The sequence below is a fragment of the Emydura macquarii genome, unplaced genomic scaffold, assembly GCF_026122565.2.
Source record: "Emydura macquarii macquarii isolate MOO-44397 ecotype Brisbane River unplaced genomic scaffold, CSIRO-AGI_Emac_v2 contig_719, whole genome shotgun sequence".
NCBI lineage: Eukaryota > Metazoa > Chordata > Testudines > Chelidae > Emydura > Emydura macquarii.
The window spans coordinates 3,679,298-3,697,066 of record NW_027130856.1 but is presented as its reverse complement, the minus strand read 5'-3'; the positions used below and the strand labels follow the sequence as shown (position 1 = coordinate 3,697,066).

Below are 17,769 nucleotides of genomic sequence, written 5' to 3'. Positions count from 1 at the left end.
ATTTGCCAGCTAAATAAAAAGTTCCTTTAGCGTTTCAATTAAAAGCTGTAACCCCGGGGACTTAAATATCGATAAATATTGAATTGAGTAATAGTTCTACACACAGCATGGGCCAAAGTGATCAATCAAATCAACAGCAGCTAAAAAAAAAGATTATGCTAATGGGAGACAATGCTAATGAAAGACAATGCTGATCAATTGGATAATTAGAGTAGCAGATAGTAGAGCAGTGAAGTATCACAATAGTTAATTTGACTCTCAGGGCGATTCATGTTATCTAAGGAAATGACACAATTCTCTCAAAATATTTACTTTGGTATGTAGTGTCAAGTGATGAATTATACAGCTTTTCAAGCCACAAGATGCTCACAACAAAAAGCTTCCTGTTGTTAATCAAACTCCAGCCCTTTGTCCTTTATTTTCTCAGGCTGTTGCACAGGCCTACAGAAAGGGTGTTAATAGCTGGTAACCACTACCCCTGTGCCATGACTGCTTCAGTGGACTGTATTTTATTGAGAAAAGCAGATTTTCATTTTGAAAATAAGGCCTTCCTCATTATGACATGATTATGTATGATTATAGGAAGTAGTAATATTCATTTCATGGCTTGCAAGTTACATGCTGCTCTTTAACCAGCAGTTTGCAGAGATTTGCTACATGATTTACTGCACAGTGCTACATATGCTTCTTTGTCCTCCTCCTTAAGTGGTTTGAATAAAATATGTGTGCAGCACTTTGCATATCTATATCTCAGGCATGGGACTCCTATAGTTTGTCAGACAATAGTGCAGCTATAAAAATATTTTTACTGGGTGCAAAGAGGCATTGCAGAATAAATAGTGAGGCAATAGTTCATAAACATAAACAGACAGCATTTTTCAATATGCTTTCATAGGGCAGGAATTGCTTTAAGAAGCCTGATGCAGTGAGCAAGAACAACTGTTTTCCTTTGATAGGGCCATTTCTCTCTCAGAAAAATGATATATCTCAGATTTTCCTCATTTCATGTAAACTAAGGGTCCAATCCTTTACACATTTGCTACCGAGTGTAGTGCTTGCCAGCACAGGTAGTCTCATTGCAACAAGTAATACGCTAAGCAGAGTACATGGGATCAGGCCCTAATGCATCCTTTTTTTTAGAAGTGATACAAGTTTTCATCTGAATTAAGGTAGGGAAAGACTCAAGAAGAGAATAATCGAGATACGATAACCAAAAATAAAATTCTGGTACTGGTCATGATGTCAGTATTGTGGATTGTATAGCCTAGCTCAGATAACAGCCACTCAACCACACAAAGTGCAATAAACTTATACAAAATAGTTTGCATCCCATAAAATAAATACCAGATGTTTGTTTATCACACACAGAGTGAAATGTCAAATAATTTTAGTGAATGCATTTGATGTTCCGCTTCAAATGTACAGTCTTTCGTCACCACATCTCTCCCCAGTTCAAATTAACACAAAACAGTTCTTCAAACCAATGTACAAAAATATAACTAATATAAAACAAAAAGCCAGCTGTCAAATTATCTTATTACTATCACAAATGGACATGGGCTGATTGAGTTTGAGAAAAATGAGCAATCTCTGTACATTAATGTTTGGAAGCCTTTGTGTAAAAGTGAGCATACTGTTATACACAGACCCCACTAGAAAGCGTAGGTACAGCTGTTCCTATAAGCACTACCCCAAAAGCATAACAACATCTAAGGAAATGATGACACAGCCATCCTTGAACTACTGCCCTCTGAAGATGGTTCTTCGGGAAATTCTAACACTGAGCAGCTGTGTCTGGCCATAGTTATCCCTTCAGTTGCCAGGGGGTAGCAGGAATTTGGATATAGATTGAAATTACTATTGGCCGATGCAACACTTAAACCTTTTGCACAGAGATAAATTTCTTATGCAGTTTCCAAGGTAGTTTCCGTCTTTTTTATATTATTGCTATCACCTCAATTAGTAAGAAGGATTCATAAACATAGTGTTTGAAGTTCTGGTTTGATGGCAATAACTGTTTGCCTTAGAGTCAACTTGTCAAACCTTTCCCCTAGCGTCTGATGTTAACTTTTACCGTGGCTTCAAATATCTAGAACTCTCATAATATGCTGTTGCTTGACTTCATTCAAAATGAATTACATACTGTATGTTAAAAAAAAAAAACCCACTAGAGTCATTTCAAATCAGCTGGAACTGTACATGCTTAGGACCCTAATCATTTCAAACCTGAAGAGCTGTTGGAAATGTTAAGAGAAGCAGTTCATTTAAATAACTCAGCACTACACTCTCGCAGACTTTCAGATTTTCAAGTGCACTTCAGCCTGGAAGTGAATGTGATATTGGACATGACTCTGTGCAGCACACTTTACAATCAGTAGAGTACAATTTTGAGAGCATTTCAAGTTAAGTTGAGATTGCTCTGTGCAGTGATACCCAGACTCCCCCATGAACTTTCAGATTGTAGCAATCTAACATTTGAGGCTCTCCAGTAACTTTAAATCACTTGATTGTTTTTGTAAGGCAGAGTTGGAATTTTTTTTTTTAAGAGAGAGAGAGAATTTTTTTCCTGTTACAAATAAATCTTTGCAGCATTTCTCCCCTAGAAAGTCACATGCAAGGGCTATGTTTGATGCATCAAGCTAAAATGCAAGTATAGGCATTACCAGCCTTAAAAACCATGGCAGAGACAAGGGTTTTGCAGTGAAAGTCAGCACTATCCTTCCCACATAGTACTACTGTTCTTTTGCAGCAGGATTTCAAAATGACTTGTATATGACATGGAAATCAAAATAGCAGCCACCCTGTCCTGAATAACACTTCCTACAGCTATCTGAGAAAGAATGCAGAGCATACTGATTTAGCCACTCCAGTGCCTTTGGATGTATGACATAGCACATCCAGGAAAAAGAATGCTTATGGGACACTGGAGACATACATTCTGCATCCTGCATGCTTTGAAAATAATGGAAAAGCTTGAGACATGCATGGGACATTAGCACAAGAGGAGTTAATTCAACCTATTAATGGCTGGGCAATAGGATATTATGCTGTAGCTGGAGAGAGGGATTCAATAGGGATTTGTTCAGGAACCAAATATTCGAGCAATTTATTCCTTAATGATAGCTGCATTGCCGCAACAGACAAGATTTTGGGGTTTTTTGCTTTTACAATGACATTTTTAAGTTTTAGTGACCCATGTTGATTAGGAACATGATTTTATCAATCTCATTCCTACAGAATTAATTATAAAGACTCATGAAACTGTTATAAATCTACCTACCTTAGGGTTTTGTAGTGCTGCCCCTCACTGTAGTATCTGGGCACTTTTCACATACAATCAGTAGCAATAGTGACGTTCTTGTGGACTTCATAGTGTCTCTTTTGTTTCTTTTTAGGGGAGTATATTAGTAGGGCTAATATTTTGTGAATAATTATATTTCTTATATTGAAATTAAATAATTTGTTATAAGAGGCAAAAGATAGATTACAGCTTTTTGGGAGACAGATTAATGCACTCAATTTTAATTAGCACCTCTTACTGTTTTGCACAAAGAAAGAAAATAAGGAAGGAGTAAAAGTTATGGAGCTATGATTATTGGTTGCCCTCAACCCTTTAGATGCTGTCCATGTGTATGAGAGAGGGAGCGAGAATGCATCTAACACACAATGTGGACATGTGTGTGTGTGTCTGTGTACACACTCACACATATATACTGCATAGAAATCCTCGTAGAATGGCATTAATTTCCCCCAGCAGTTTGGAAAATGTCAGGCTATGGCTCACTTAAAATGCAAGCGGCACAGCACTGCCCCTGTAATGGGAAGGGTTCTGCCCTCCCTGTAGTAAAATCACCTCCCCGAGAGGTGGTAGATAGGTTTATAGAAGAAATAGAAGAATTATTATCACTGTCTACATGGGAATTTAGGTCGTCTTAACTATATCATGGATTCTGATGATTCAACTGCATGGTATTTGTCAGAACAGAGGTATTTACCAAGGACTTTTACTCATAAGTTTATCAGGGACTGTTTTTTTGTTCTGCGTACAACACCTAGCACAATGGGTGTATAACACCTGGTCCATGAGGGAGGTTCCTAGGCACTACAGTAATAAACAGTTCCTGGAATATGATCCATTAAAGTTGATGGGAATCTCTGGTGCCTCTGCTATATATGAAAGAGAACTTTTTAGTATATGCCTTCTCCTCTTGACTGAAAAGGCAGATGTTCTCACATACTATTGTAATACAGTTTAGGAATAAATTGAACCACAGTCACAGAATACAAGCTACAGATCATATTGCCATCCATAATGGGATACTTTTCTTTTTTTTTTTTTTCTTAACCCCTTATGCTTCTTTGGAAGGAAGGCTGTTTTCTGTTATTGTAACATGATTATTCTCTAAACAGATTGTCCACATCTCCATATTTTTTATCACAGGTAGACCTAGGGCTTCTCCGATTTGTCTCTGGCATCGGGACCCAGGGAGCCATCTCAAAGGAAACTAAGAAAAAGTATTATGTGAAATCATACCGAGTAGATGTCAGCTCCAATGGAGAAGACTGGATTACACTTAAAGAGGGAAATAAACCTTTGGTAAGTCTTTTCCATTTCACCTCACTCTTGGCAAGTTGTGAACCATTGTAATAGCTACAATAATGAGAAAGGAACGATGGTCAAGTGGTTAGGTCCCTAGCCTGGGATGTGGGAAACCCAAATTCAATTCCCTGCTCTACAGCAGATTTCTGTGTGACCTTGGGTAAATCACTTCATTTCTCTGTGCCCCAGCTCCTATTTGTAAAATAGGGATAATAGTACTTTCCTACTCACAGGAGTGCTATGTAAATACATTAATTAAAAGGTTGTGAGGCTCTTAGGGTAGGTCTACACTGCAGTTAGACACCCATGGCTGGCCCGGGTCAGTTGACTCGGGTTTGTGGGGCTCAGGCTAAGGGGCTGTTTAATTGCAGTGTAGATGTTCAGGCTTGGGCTGCAGCCCAACATCTGGGACTGTCCCACCTCACCGAGACCTAGAGCCCTGGTTCCAGCCTGAGTCCAAACGTCTAAACACTGTGATTAAACAGACCCTTAGCCCAAGCCTCATGAGCCTGAGTCAGCTGGCATAGCTGTCCAGTTGGAGTGTAGACATACTCTTAGACACTACGGTGATGGGGGACATATAAGTACTTCAGATAGATAACTGAGCATATCTTTGCAACCTTATAAAGATTATTAAATCACCTTTCCTACTCCATTTGTCTGTGGATTTGCCTTCTCTGTCCTCCAACTGAAATAGTTTTTACCACTTGTAAGAAAAATCCTCATTGTCTGCCATGGTGGGCATGAAGGTAATTTGTTTAAGGGTCAAATTCTGCTCACCCTACTCACATGAGTCGTCATACTGATGCTTACACTTTCCCACTCAAACTTCCTTCATATGCTCACCCAGGAGCCAGTGTTCCCAATAGTTTCTAATGTGACCTAATAGAAACTGAATTATTGCATGCTGCCTTCTTTCAAGATAGCTGTTTTGAGCAGACTGTTGAAGTCATGCCATAGTTGTATAATATAAATATATATACATATCTAGTTATAGATTTGATCCTGACATGTCTGTATGTTATAGTCCTATCCCATACCTTCAACAAAAGGGTCCACTCAAAATGATGATAATTTCTATCACTTAACGTAGCTCATTCAATCTTCTAAGCACTTTAACAAACAATAACAAATTAATCCTCAAAGCAGCCTTGTGACATAGTACTTTTATCCCTCTTTTACAAATGAGGGGAAGCTGAGAAGGTCAAATGCCACAATGATGGACACTATATAAGAACTTAGATACAGAGATATGAAGTGACTCATCCAAAGTCATGGAGGAAGACAGTGTTTAAGTTGGTATTAGCACTTAGGGTTTCCTGGCTGTTAGTTGTGTGGTCAGAACAAATGTCTCTTTCACAATTAATCTCAAAATTCAGTTTCCTTGGAAAACTTACAATTTACATGGCTATTGTACATGCTTTGCTGTAATAATCAAAAGATTTGACAGTTCTGTCTTATTGGTTAGAAGAGTTTAAAAACTTTTTTCTCTAGTCAAAGCAAAACTGATGGAAAACAGCAATATTTTACCATAGGTCAGAGTACTAAAAAAAAAATCACATATCTACACTAGGCTGACTTTCAATTTTTATATCCCTGTTCAAAAAACAAAAGGCAGGGGAGCTGGGGCTATTGATGCAGCAACAGGCACATGAAACTACAAACCTCTTTGAGGAGGCCTTCATTTTGAAATGATTATAGCTACAGCATAACGTGGAGTTTCATGCCTTTAATCAGAATCATTGGGTGCATCCAGATTCACCCACTAAGAAAAACCAGAGCAATTCTTCTTGGAAAGATTTCGCTAAAAGAAATGGATCAGAAGTTGAACATCAGTCTAGGGGCTCTCCCTAGATAATAAATCCAGTATATTTAATTCTCTAAGGAATAATTTAGGGTTATGAGCTGATGGCTGCAAACAGCTAACTCGCTAAATTAGTGCAGCAACTGAAAATGGCAAACAGGAAACCTGGAATTATGTATAAGAAGCTGTCAAATCTCCCATAAAAGGAGAAGTTCTTAAGACTACATACATTAAAAAAAAAACAAAAAAAACCCAGGAAATGTTGTCCTCACATTATCTGAGAAAGAAGCAGGAAACTGAGTCACCTTCTCTGCATTGTGACTTTTAGAAGTTTTGACCCTATTACAGAAGTGTGTGTTTACCACATCCCAACTAGAAAGCAAAGACCAATACAAAAGTTATTTGTGGGACTTATTGTTTGACCCTGGGCCTAAAGGGACAAAGACAGGATCCTAGAAGATTGAAAACAATCAGCTATAAAGATTAAACCTCACCATACAAGATAAAAGAAGAACTTTGGTATTTGTTAAGAAGAATTTTATATAACAGAAGGTCAAAATAAGCAATATTCTACCCTGCAAAACTCAGACTCCAAATACAAGCAAAGGAATGCATATTTTATCCTGATTTAGTAAAGGAACTTTTATACAGTCTAAAATGCAGATAATTCCTCACTGAATTCAAACCAGATCTTTGATTCTGAGTCAGACGTAGAAAAAGACCCTACCTCACACAACAGCCTCTATGCAGCTCAGTGAAGCCATAATATGCTGCCCTAACTAGGGAGCTGAGGTTTCTTCCAGCATTGCACGGTCCTTGGATGGCATCGACCCAGTGCAGTTGGCGCTACATCAGGCTCTCCACACAGATACCTGGCACGAGGGGCATGCCAGGAGAGAAGAGGCATAGCCAGATCATTGCTACACTCTGGTGCTCCTCCGCTCACCGAATGTTCCCTGAAGCTGTTCTATCTTCTTCAGTGGCGGGCGGGGGAGGGAGTGTCAAACAGATCCTCACAGGAGTATCTAGGCAGCATATAGCTACATTTACCAACACCTCATGTGCTGCACTGAGCACAGCTCATCTGAGCATGAGGTTCAGGACCTGTCCAATGAATCCCAGTCTAACTATAATGGATTAACAATTACATTCAGTATTCTCATATATATTGTGTCTTCTTTAATTTTCTTCATAAAGCCCCAGTACAGCAGTTAGATTGTTAAGCATGAGTATGTCATACAGCTGCATCTTCCAGACTTAGTTGCTTGCAGAAATGATGCAAGTAGTTTAATGATATATTCCTCTGTGCAAAAAACGGCTTAAATTTTGGATTGTTGGTATGTGTAAAACACAGAATTATAAACTACATTTAAAAAAGAATACTTTTTTTTTTTTTTAAATGGTGCTTTTCCTTTCTTCCTAAAGGTATTTCAAGGAAATGTCAACCCCACTGACGTTATTTATAGGACTTTTCCCAAGGCAGTTTTAGCACGATTTGTTCGAATCAGACCTGCAACCTGGGAAAATGGTATATCGTTGAGATTTGAAGTTTATGGCTGTAAGATAACAGGTAGGTGCCAGGAAAATTTTGAAAAGCTGACATCAGTTGTACTTACATTTGGCACTTTTTTCTTTCTTTCTTTTTTTTAATGTTCTTTAAAAATGACTGTTCTCTAGGTCCTCATGTCTTCCACATTTGCATGGTCAGAGCCCTAAACATGGGTATGGTTTGCATAAGAACATAAGAACGGCCATAGTGGGTCAGACCAATGGTCCATCCAGCCCAGTATACTGTCTTCCAACAGTGGCCAATGCCAGGTGCTTCAGAGGGAATAAACAGAACAGGCAATCATCAAGTGATCCATCCCGTCACTCATTCCCAGCTTCTGGCAAACAGAGGCTAGGGCACTTAGAGCATGGTATTGTATCCCTGCCCATACTAGCTAATAGCCATTGAAGGACCTATCCTCCATGAACGTATCTAGTTCTTTTCTGTACCCTGTTATAGTTTTGGTCTTCAGAACATCCTCTGACAAAGAGTTCCACAGGTTGATTGTATGCAGTATTTGCTTCACTCACCAGCAACCATACACCCTACAAAAAGTCCAATCCAGGAACCTATCCCTGCAACAAACCCCGTTGCCAGCTCTGCCCACACATCGACTCTAGTGACAGCATCATTGGTCCTAACCACATCAATCACACCATAAGGGGCTCATTCACCTGCACATCCACTAATGTTATATATGCCATCATGTGCCAGCAATGCCCCTCTGCCATGTACATTGACCAAACTGGACTATCACTGCGCAAAAGGATAAATGGACACAAATCAGACATAAAAATAATAACATCCATAAACCAGTGGGAGAACACTTCAATCTCCCAGGGCACTCTATCGCTGACCTGAAAGTAGCTGTACTTCTCAAAAAAAACTTCAAAAACAGACTTGAAAGAGAAACTGCTGAGTTAGAAATTATCTGCAAACTTGACACATTCAAACTGGTTTAAACAGGGATTTGGAATGGCTCTCTCATTACAAGAAGTAATTTGCTCTGATCACCCATTCTCACCTCCTACTCAATGGTTGTCATTATGCCTCAAGTACCTGGCTTTTATCCACCTACCCCATTTTTATCTATGCCCTTGCATATGCATATGTTGCCTTCTATATATGTTTCCTATTTGCTGCATCATTTCTACCAACTGCATCTGAGGAAGTGAGCTGAAGCTCACGAAAGCTTATGCCTGCTGAAATTAAATTTGTTAGTCTTTAAAGTGCTACAGAACTCTCGTTGTTTTTGCTGTATACAGACTAACATGGCTACCACTCTGGAACTCTTAAACAAGGTGTCTAGATTTGCACTTGAAACTCAATCATCACTTATACGAGATGCATAAATGCCCATCCTTCAAGCCTAAATGCTTATTTGAGCACTAAGATTGCATGTTCTCTTTATAGTATATAGTGAGTACCCATGTTTGAAAATTAGGCAAGATGTGAAACCAACCAGTCCAACAACTAGACATATCAGGCCAGATTCCCATTTGTGAAAGAGCATTAGTCTGCTTCGAGTGCTGCTGGCCTTATGTGGCACAGAGAACTGCCCAAATAATCCATGTAAGTACTTTCTGAAATGACAGCATATTGCCCTCATTACCAGCAAAATACTGTCTTTAAAAAAAAACACACACACACCAAAATAACCATTTTTAATAAAACGGGTGCAACCAAGAACTTTAAAAAGCTACTTCTTTTCTCTTTTTTTTTATTCTTAGAATTCCCATTTACCTCAACAGGTGTGTTAAATATTTTCATTTAAAACAAAAATAAACTTCTGAGCTAAGATCTTTCATGAAAAGTTTCAGCTTGGATCAAATTTTAATGGTTTCATTATAAATCATTAAAAATAGGAGTTTTATTATAAATGTCAAATGCCCTTTATTGTTTGCAGTGTTGTTGTAGCCATGTTTGTACCAGGTTATTAGAGATTAAATGGGAGAGGTAATATCTTTTATTGGACCAACTTCAGTTGGTGAAAGAGACAAGCTTTCGAGCTACACAGAGTTCTTCTTCAAACATGAAGATACCTAGTATTTAGACCACTAATAAAATCATACAGAATTTATATAGTTATGTCTGCAAAATGCTTACTGGTGATGGCAAACTTCAGAATATTTGAATAAGCATCCACAAATTCAGATGTGACCTCTCCTCTCCTTTGCTTTTGAAATCAGGCTGGAAAACTCATAACAATAGACTTGACAATGAGTTTTCTGATGCTTCCTAGTTCCCATCAAGCCAGAAATACTTGTGGTATTTTGGCACTTCCACTACCTTCCAAAACCAGGAAGTACAAAATTAAGCAAACAAAAAATAAATTAAATTAAAGACTCAAGCAGAATGAGAAAGGGTCAAATAATTTCTTATATTCTTTGAACTGGCTGTGGCATGTCCTTCTTTTGTACTTTGATTTATGGCTGTATAGATTTGCAGAGATTAACTGTTAAACATTGTCTGTTTCTTCTATAGATTATCCTTGCTCTGGGATGTTGGGTATGGTGTCAGGACTCATTACCGACTCTCAGATTACAGCATCTAGTCAAGTTGATCGAAACTGGATCCCAGAAAATGCTCGTCTTATAACAAGCCGTTCAGGCTGGGCACTGCCACCAACTACTCACTCGTATACAAAGGAATGGCTTCAGGTAGATCTCGGTGAAGAGAAAATAGTGCGGGGCATAATTGTTCAGGGAGGCAAGCACCGAGAAAACAAAGTGTTCATGAAAAAATTCAAGATTGGCTACAGCAACAATGGATCCGATTGGAAAATGATCATGGATGCTAGTAAGAAGAAGATAAAGGTGAGGGAGAAATCACTACATCTGAATCCCTTTTACAGAGCACTTAGGTTGTGTTGAGGTGACTCTAGGTCTAAGCTAAGTAGGAGGACTTCTTCAGCAGCAAATCTAAAGGGATGTTACTAAAACAGTACTGTGACTGTGGTCAGGCTCCAACAGGCCAGTCTCAAGTTGTTCCTCCCTGTTATGGAGCTTTTGCTTATTTATCATCCCCTGCAAATGAGTGTGATCCCTATTTCTGTTCAGTCATGTGCAGCAGGCACCCTATGGGTCTCAGGTGTACCTCAGACTCCTTTGCAATGATATGGTGACAAATGCTGAAAAGAAATTCTGGAGGATTCTATTCTTAACGTTGCTATGGATTTTTTGTGAGTTTAGGCATATCACTAAATCTGTATTTGCTTCATTTTCCCTAGCTGTAAAATGGGGATAATGCTATTTACCTTAAAGGGCTGGTCTTAGAATTACTGAATTGAATGTAAATGGCTTTGAGACAGAGGTGTTTGATAGGGCCTGATGCAATGCCCATTCAAATCAGTGGAAAGACTTTCAAATGTTTTTGATAAGATAGGGATCGTGCCTTCAATGCATAGTACTATTATATTATTACCAGTGCAGGATTTGGGAGCCTGTCTGGGAACTAGAGACAACTGTCACACGTGGCTGAGCAGAAATAGCAAAAATTTTACAGAGGAAGAAATGATATAGATAGAGTACCAAGTGGGTTGCCATGTGAGTGAGCTGGTAGGAGGAAGAAAGAGATCAGAAACCAACAACAGGCCCCAAATAGTGTATTTGCCTAGGTCTGATCCTGGATGCACACTCTGGAATGTTTTTAAAATATCTAGCCAAAATCCCATTCATTTAGTCTGATGTGCTATTTGGTATCTTTTGACCAGAATGCATATTTAGACATTTTTGCCTAAAAAGATACTGTCACCTGTATAATTTGCCTGTGCCTCCTACTCTGTTCTTTAAGAGATATCACCATTCCCTGTGCAGGGCATAATGCTTTGCTACTGGTATGGTCATAACAAGGAACCATGAATTTCCCTATAAGAAGGGGATAAAGAGAGGAACAGCAGTGACAGATGCAGTATAAATTTCCACACACCTGCTTAGCCGCTCTTTATCCCAGCTGTGTTAGTCTGGAGTTTTTAGGTATAAAGGCTGTTCTCTTCTCTGGCCCCATCAATACATTGGACAAACCTGTGTGTCCTAAAAACAAAGAATGTCTTTTCCAGCATTATAGCTAAGTGGACTCATGACTAGCTTTTCTTAGCACATTTTGTAAATATTGGGCTTCATTCTTCTTCTTCTGTTGTAACTCCACTGTAAATGTCCTTCTCAGAACTGAGTCCTTCTCAGTTGCTTATTTTTTTTCATCATTTGTTTTGGGGATGAACAAAAAATGGGTTCATCTTTTGAAACTGATTACGCTTTCTTGTTACTATGAGTTGTGATTTCACCATAAAGTGTGAAGAGGGTGTAAATCAATACTGGGATCTAACCATTTCTCTGCTAAAATGGATGTTGTTTTGACATGTACTTCCACACTCTACTTCAATAAGAAAAAAAAATGTTGTCATATGTTTTCAAATGGCACACCGTATGCTACATGGCCTTCTGTTTCTAATCCAAGCACTTGTCATCATTGTCAAAAGCTAACAATCTTGACAAAAAATGAATGCTAGCTAATCCATTTAAGTCCACCCAGAGCTTTCATTGCTATCAGAAATTAACTTCCAAGATTAATGACTTTTTTAAAAATGTTGTTTTTTATAACAGTATAATCCTCCCCAAAAATTCAAAACATTTTCATCCATAGAAAAAGTTTTATTAAAAGGGAATCTGATAAATCCTAGGATTTGGGAGACTGATGGATTTAAAATGTTAATACAGGCATGTATTATTTTTAAATGCAAATAGAGCTGGATTGTATGGAATGCTAGCAATATTGAGTCCCAGCATGAAAGTGGATTGGAAACATCTCTGTTTTATGAAATGAAACACATCATTTTCACTTGGTTACAATCTTGACTTTGAAAAACAAGCAGTTGCATGCTATATAAGTAAAGAAAGAACTCTGAAAAGCTAAATGGATCAGCAATATATGTCAAGGGTATAAAACATTGCCCTGTGTCTGCCACCTCTTTTACTCCTATCTCCCCATCCATGTCTTCATCTCATTTCACTTGGTCTATTATAATTCTCTTCTCCATGGTCTCCTCAATTTCCAGCTCTTCCACACTCCAGCATGTCTCCACCTACCTCAGACATACAAAGAAGCATATATCACTTCAATTCTCAGGCAACTTCATTGGCTCCCCCCTCATTTTAGGATTCAATTTATGTTTGCTCTGCTTGTATGTAACCCCGCCCCCTGTAGATTTGCGCCTGCCTATCTCCTGAAGGTTGTCTCTCCTTTTCCATTCTCCCTCCTCACTCCTTCTACTCATCTACTGCTGACCTTCTCACTCTCCTTCCACGCCTTCTGACCACTGATGCTGCAAGAATCTTCTCCTCTGCTTCTCCTGCCATCTGGAACAATCTTCCTTAATCGGTCTGCCAGGCTGACTTTGTTTTAAAATGTCATTGGGAATCATATCTTTTCTCTCTTTCCAGCACTTCTTAGCTTCCCTTTTACTGAGCTATTGTTTATCTTTGTAACCAAATAAAGCATTTTATGGTACAGCCTGTACAAAAGACACAACTCGCAACAACGTTTTGCTGTATGCCTCTTCCTCCACCCCCGCAAAGACTGGTGCATGTCGTAAATGAACAGTCAAAACTGAATCAGAGGCAGGTCTATACTACAAAAGACAATGATACAATATAATTCTAGATGCCTATTGAATTTTAATGCCTAGGTGTCAGTACTGAGTACTGACGTCTTTTATAACACAGTTTTCATTATTATATGTTGCTATTAAGACTATTATTAAAAGGGAAGCCAGGATTCCTTAGATAATGTGTCTGCCTACTTTTACTCATAAAATGGCTTGTCATCGACTTTCTCATACAGTAGGTAGCTACTATGACCTTCTGAGCTGTATTAAAATATAGAAATATAAGACAAAACCTTAATAATTGTAAATTAATTAGATACAAATCACGGTGCATTCTGAATACCCATTCCTGGCAGAAATCTTCTGAGTTCTCTCAGAACACTACCCACTCCGGTGCTCTTTGAAAGAAATCTCAGAAATCCAGTCTCCCGTAGGGAGTGAGGGTAGTCATGTCATTATTATAAGCAGCTCTGGCTACCAGTAATCCCAGCTATTGGCATATTTACCTTTATTGGTACTATTGGTTTTTGTGAATGATACTCAAGACTCAACTCCCCACTTTAGGGCCAGATTTTGCTCGGAATTGATTTCAAAAGGAGCAGGAGCATGTCCTCTAGAATAATAATTTATTGCAAGGCCTTGCATATGCATATATACACCACCCATTTAACTGTGCCTTGTTCACTCCACAGTAAGGCTTGGTCTGTTGCAAAGCCCAGTCTCTGAGACGCTCCAAACAGCCCAAGATTAATTGTGGGTTAGACCACGCACAATTGAATAGGAAGCAGCAGGGCACTAGCTGGTACGGCCAAAGTTTCACTTGAGTAAACTTGTACAGTTGCCAGAAAGGGCTGGGAACCACTCTCTTACTATATAGACATTTAAACCAAAAACAAGTGGCATTTTTAGAATTACACTGACAGAAAATATCAATAAATCAGCTTTTCCTGTGGCCTATCCCTGCATTGAAATACAAAACCAGCTTTTCCTGCAGCCTCTGCTTTGTCTGCCTTTGGATCATTAGCAGGAAAGTACTGTGTGTTGAGTTGTGGTCTCATCCAAATGAGAAGGATATGTGGCAGCTGCTTTTTTTATCAATGCAAAAAGGAAGTTTCATCCTGCATGACTAAGAGCTGGAAGTTCTCTAAAATGTCACCATAATCTCAAAGTTGGATTCCAGTTCAAAGGAGATTTTGATTAGTTTTGCGATTCAGCCAGTTCTTATAAAGTAAAATCTCAGCTGCTTTACACACAGTTTGTTGCTCTGTTCTTTTGTCTATCCTGTACTTTAATGAAAGATGGTCTTATGGGTAATGCTGGAATTCAGGAGATCTAGGTTCCAGTGCCACAGACCTTCTGTAAGATCTTGGGCACTTAATAGCTCTGTTCCCTATCTGTAAAATGGGAATCATCATATTTCCTTTTTCTTACCCTTTATCCTCTATATTTGGATTGTAAGTTCTTCATGTCAGGAACTGTTGTTTACTGTGTATGTGCTGTGAGTGTACAGCACCTAGCACAACGTGGGCCCTGTTCTCAATTGGTGCCTTTAGGTATTGATGAAATACAAATAATAAATAGTAATAACTTGATCCATAGGCAGAACTTTCATTTCACTGACATCAGCAGGAGTCATAAGCAATTGAGAACTGCAGTATAGCTAAGGGATCCACAATGCTGCTCGGAGACGAGATTTTTTGTCCCAAACAAATGTCCATCAACTTACCAGGGCCTCTTAGATTCTGTGGGTATTCTCTGCAGCTCTGTCAGTAGGTAGTTTTCTTTGTTCTTATTCAAGACCAGTTTCATTGGAAGAACTCTTGCAGCTGCTGCTCCTGGAGTTTAATTTACACCTTTTTGAAATAACTATAACTTACGAAATTCTGACTCTGTCACTGGGGGAAATCAGATTGAAGTTTCCTCTTGAATAGTTGGGTTATTATTATAACTACTTAAAAGGTGACAGGATCTTTTCCTCAGTCATTTTCCCCCCATGAAGTGCTGAAAATGTCACCCACTAAAACCCCAGATCAGAGTGTCATTTAAAAACATGTCTCATTAGACACTCAGCTCCTGTTATGACCCTGATAGATTGGTTGCTACTGAGTTTATGAAAAATGAAATGTGTCACTTTTTAGAGAAGCTTTAACGACATGTTCCTTCCTCATTTAAGAAAGGAATGTCAGGCACTTATTAAATTGGTAGGGTTTGGCCTACTTCTCATCCAATTCAAATACTGGAGACCTAAAGAGAAAAAGACATTGTTGAAAGCAATCTCCTTTTTTTAACAAGCAGCATTTGTCATGCTTTGCAGACATTTGAAGGCAACACCAACTATGATACACCTGAGCTACGGACTTTTGAACCCATAACAACCAGATTAATTCGCGTCTACCCTGAAAGAGCCACACATGGAGGACTGGGGCTGCGAATGGAACTACTGGGCTGTGAGTTTGAAGGTAATTGTTTGACGGATATGAATGCATTGTATTAATTATTTTCATACAGATACACTCTTGCTTAGAGTACTGCTGAGCACTGCTGCTCCATAGAGGTAACACATGGAACTCTTGCTTCAGTGACTGCCATCAGTGCTGTTTGTTGGCCCAGTCAGTGTCCTCACTGAGGACATTTGAATATGTCTGGGGCTCTCAGTTATATATTATTTTTCCACAGTTCCCTTGTGAATCAGAGTGATGGTCTCACTGCATAGAGACTTCTGCTTCTTTAAGCACTCTGAGGATTACTTGTATATTACATTAGAGGGGTGTGTAGCACTTTTCAGAGAGATCAAAGATCAAACCAAGGGGTTTACGATAGATGTTAGCTATCGGAGATGCCACAGGAAAAGAAGGCTTTTGGGGAGGAAGGTTTACACAAAATAAGATTGCGAGATCACTTGTTTCTGCAAGATAGGCATCATTTTACCCCCTCTGGGGGCTTTAGTATGTTGGTTGGATGGTTGTCATTGTTTTTTGTTTGGTTGTTTTTTTGCTAATCAAGGCCCCTGTTCTGCATCAGGCACCTAGAAGATAGATGGCCTGGCCAGGCAATGCAAAGTCGAGGGATCGATCCTTCAGCAGTGCCCTACAGTATCACAGTGACTTCATTTCTGTTATACCAAATAAGTGGTGTGCATTTGGTCATTTTCTCAGATGGATGACTGCGCAATAGGGTGGCAGTTACAAACTGTACTGCTATTGACCTTCTGCATTATTCTTATTTGTATTTATGAGGCACCACTATTCAAGACTATTCAGGTTCTTATACCAGTCCTGTTACAGTGGTATCTGAGCACCTTCCAAAGATAAATTAAACAAAGCGACTAATATATGACATGTGTTTCCTTCTCTGTTAGTTTCCCCAGGGGAAAGTGTGTGGGGTGCTGTTAAGCTGATGTTTCTATATGCCAGGGCTGGCCAAACTGCAGCTCACGAGCCACATGCAGCTCTTTTAGAGTCAAAGCGTGGCTCACATAGCCCCTCCCCCCATGCTCCCACCCATTCTCCGCCTACTAGAATGAGAAGGAGGGAGCTCTGATGGGACTAAAGACTTCTGCCCAGTGCAGAGGGAGATCTTGGGGTTTCAGCCCCACGGGGCACATATGCGGGGCTCAGGGCTTCCGCAGGAGCAAGGCTGGAGCCCCTGTAGGCACCTCCTGCAGGGCTGAAGCCCCAAGACCCCCTTCCCCCCAGGTCTGAAGCCCCTAGCCCCACCACCCCAATGCAGGGTTGAAGTCCGAGGCCCCGGCAGGTGCACCTAGGCTCTCGAAGGTCTGAAGATTGTTGTACGCGAGTCGGAGGATCAGTAAATTTGGCCACCTCTGCTTATTTGTGAAAGCTGGGTTGAAGAAATGTGCTTCACGCTTGGCCTGCAAAGTGATGAGGTTGGAGAGAGGTCTCTGTTTTGGGGCCATTCTCACTTCCTGCAGGAGATTGCACTTGCGCTTGATCAAAGAGAAAAGAAGACACAGTATCTGCCCAAAAGGCACTTGCAGCCAACGGGTGCAATCGGTCTCCCATTGAACTCAATGGCAGTTTTGCTATTGATAGTTATAGGAATAGTATCAAACCCTAAAGCAGACACACAGCACTACACTGTACTCTGAGTAGAAGTGGAAGGGGCCAAAGAATCTCCCTTCTATACATTCATTCAGGGGCTGACCAGAGTCACAGTCTTTGTGCTCACCTGAACACAAGGATGAGTGATGATAT

General features: G+C 39.6%; 1 protein-coding gene across 2 annotated transcripts in view; it reads left to right on the top strand.

Annotated features, from left to right (window-relative positions):
- NRP1 (neuropilin 1) overlaps positions 1-17,769 on the top strand; it is a 122,252-nt gene that overhangs the window by 78,720 nt on the left and 25,763 nt on the right. For both annotated transcript variants that reach the window (XM_067542618.1, XM_067542617.1), the window contains exons 7-10: positions 4,442-4,597; positions 7,830-7,974; positions 10,438-10,769; positions 15,870-16,014. In XM_067542618.1, coding sequence (XP_067398719.1) covers positions 4,442-4,597; positions 7,830-7,974; positions 10,438-10,769; positions 15,870-16,014 — 778 coding nt within the window. The remainder of the gene's footprint in view (positions 1-4,441; positions 4,598-7,829; positions 7,975-10,437; positions 10,770-15,869; positions 16,015-17,769) is intronic.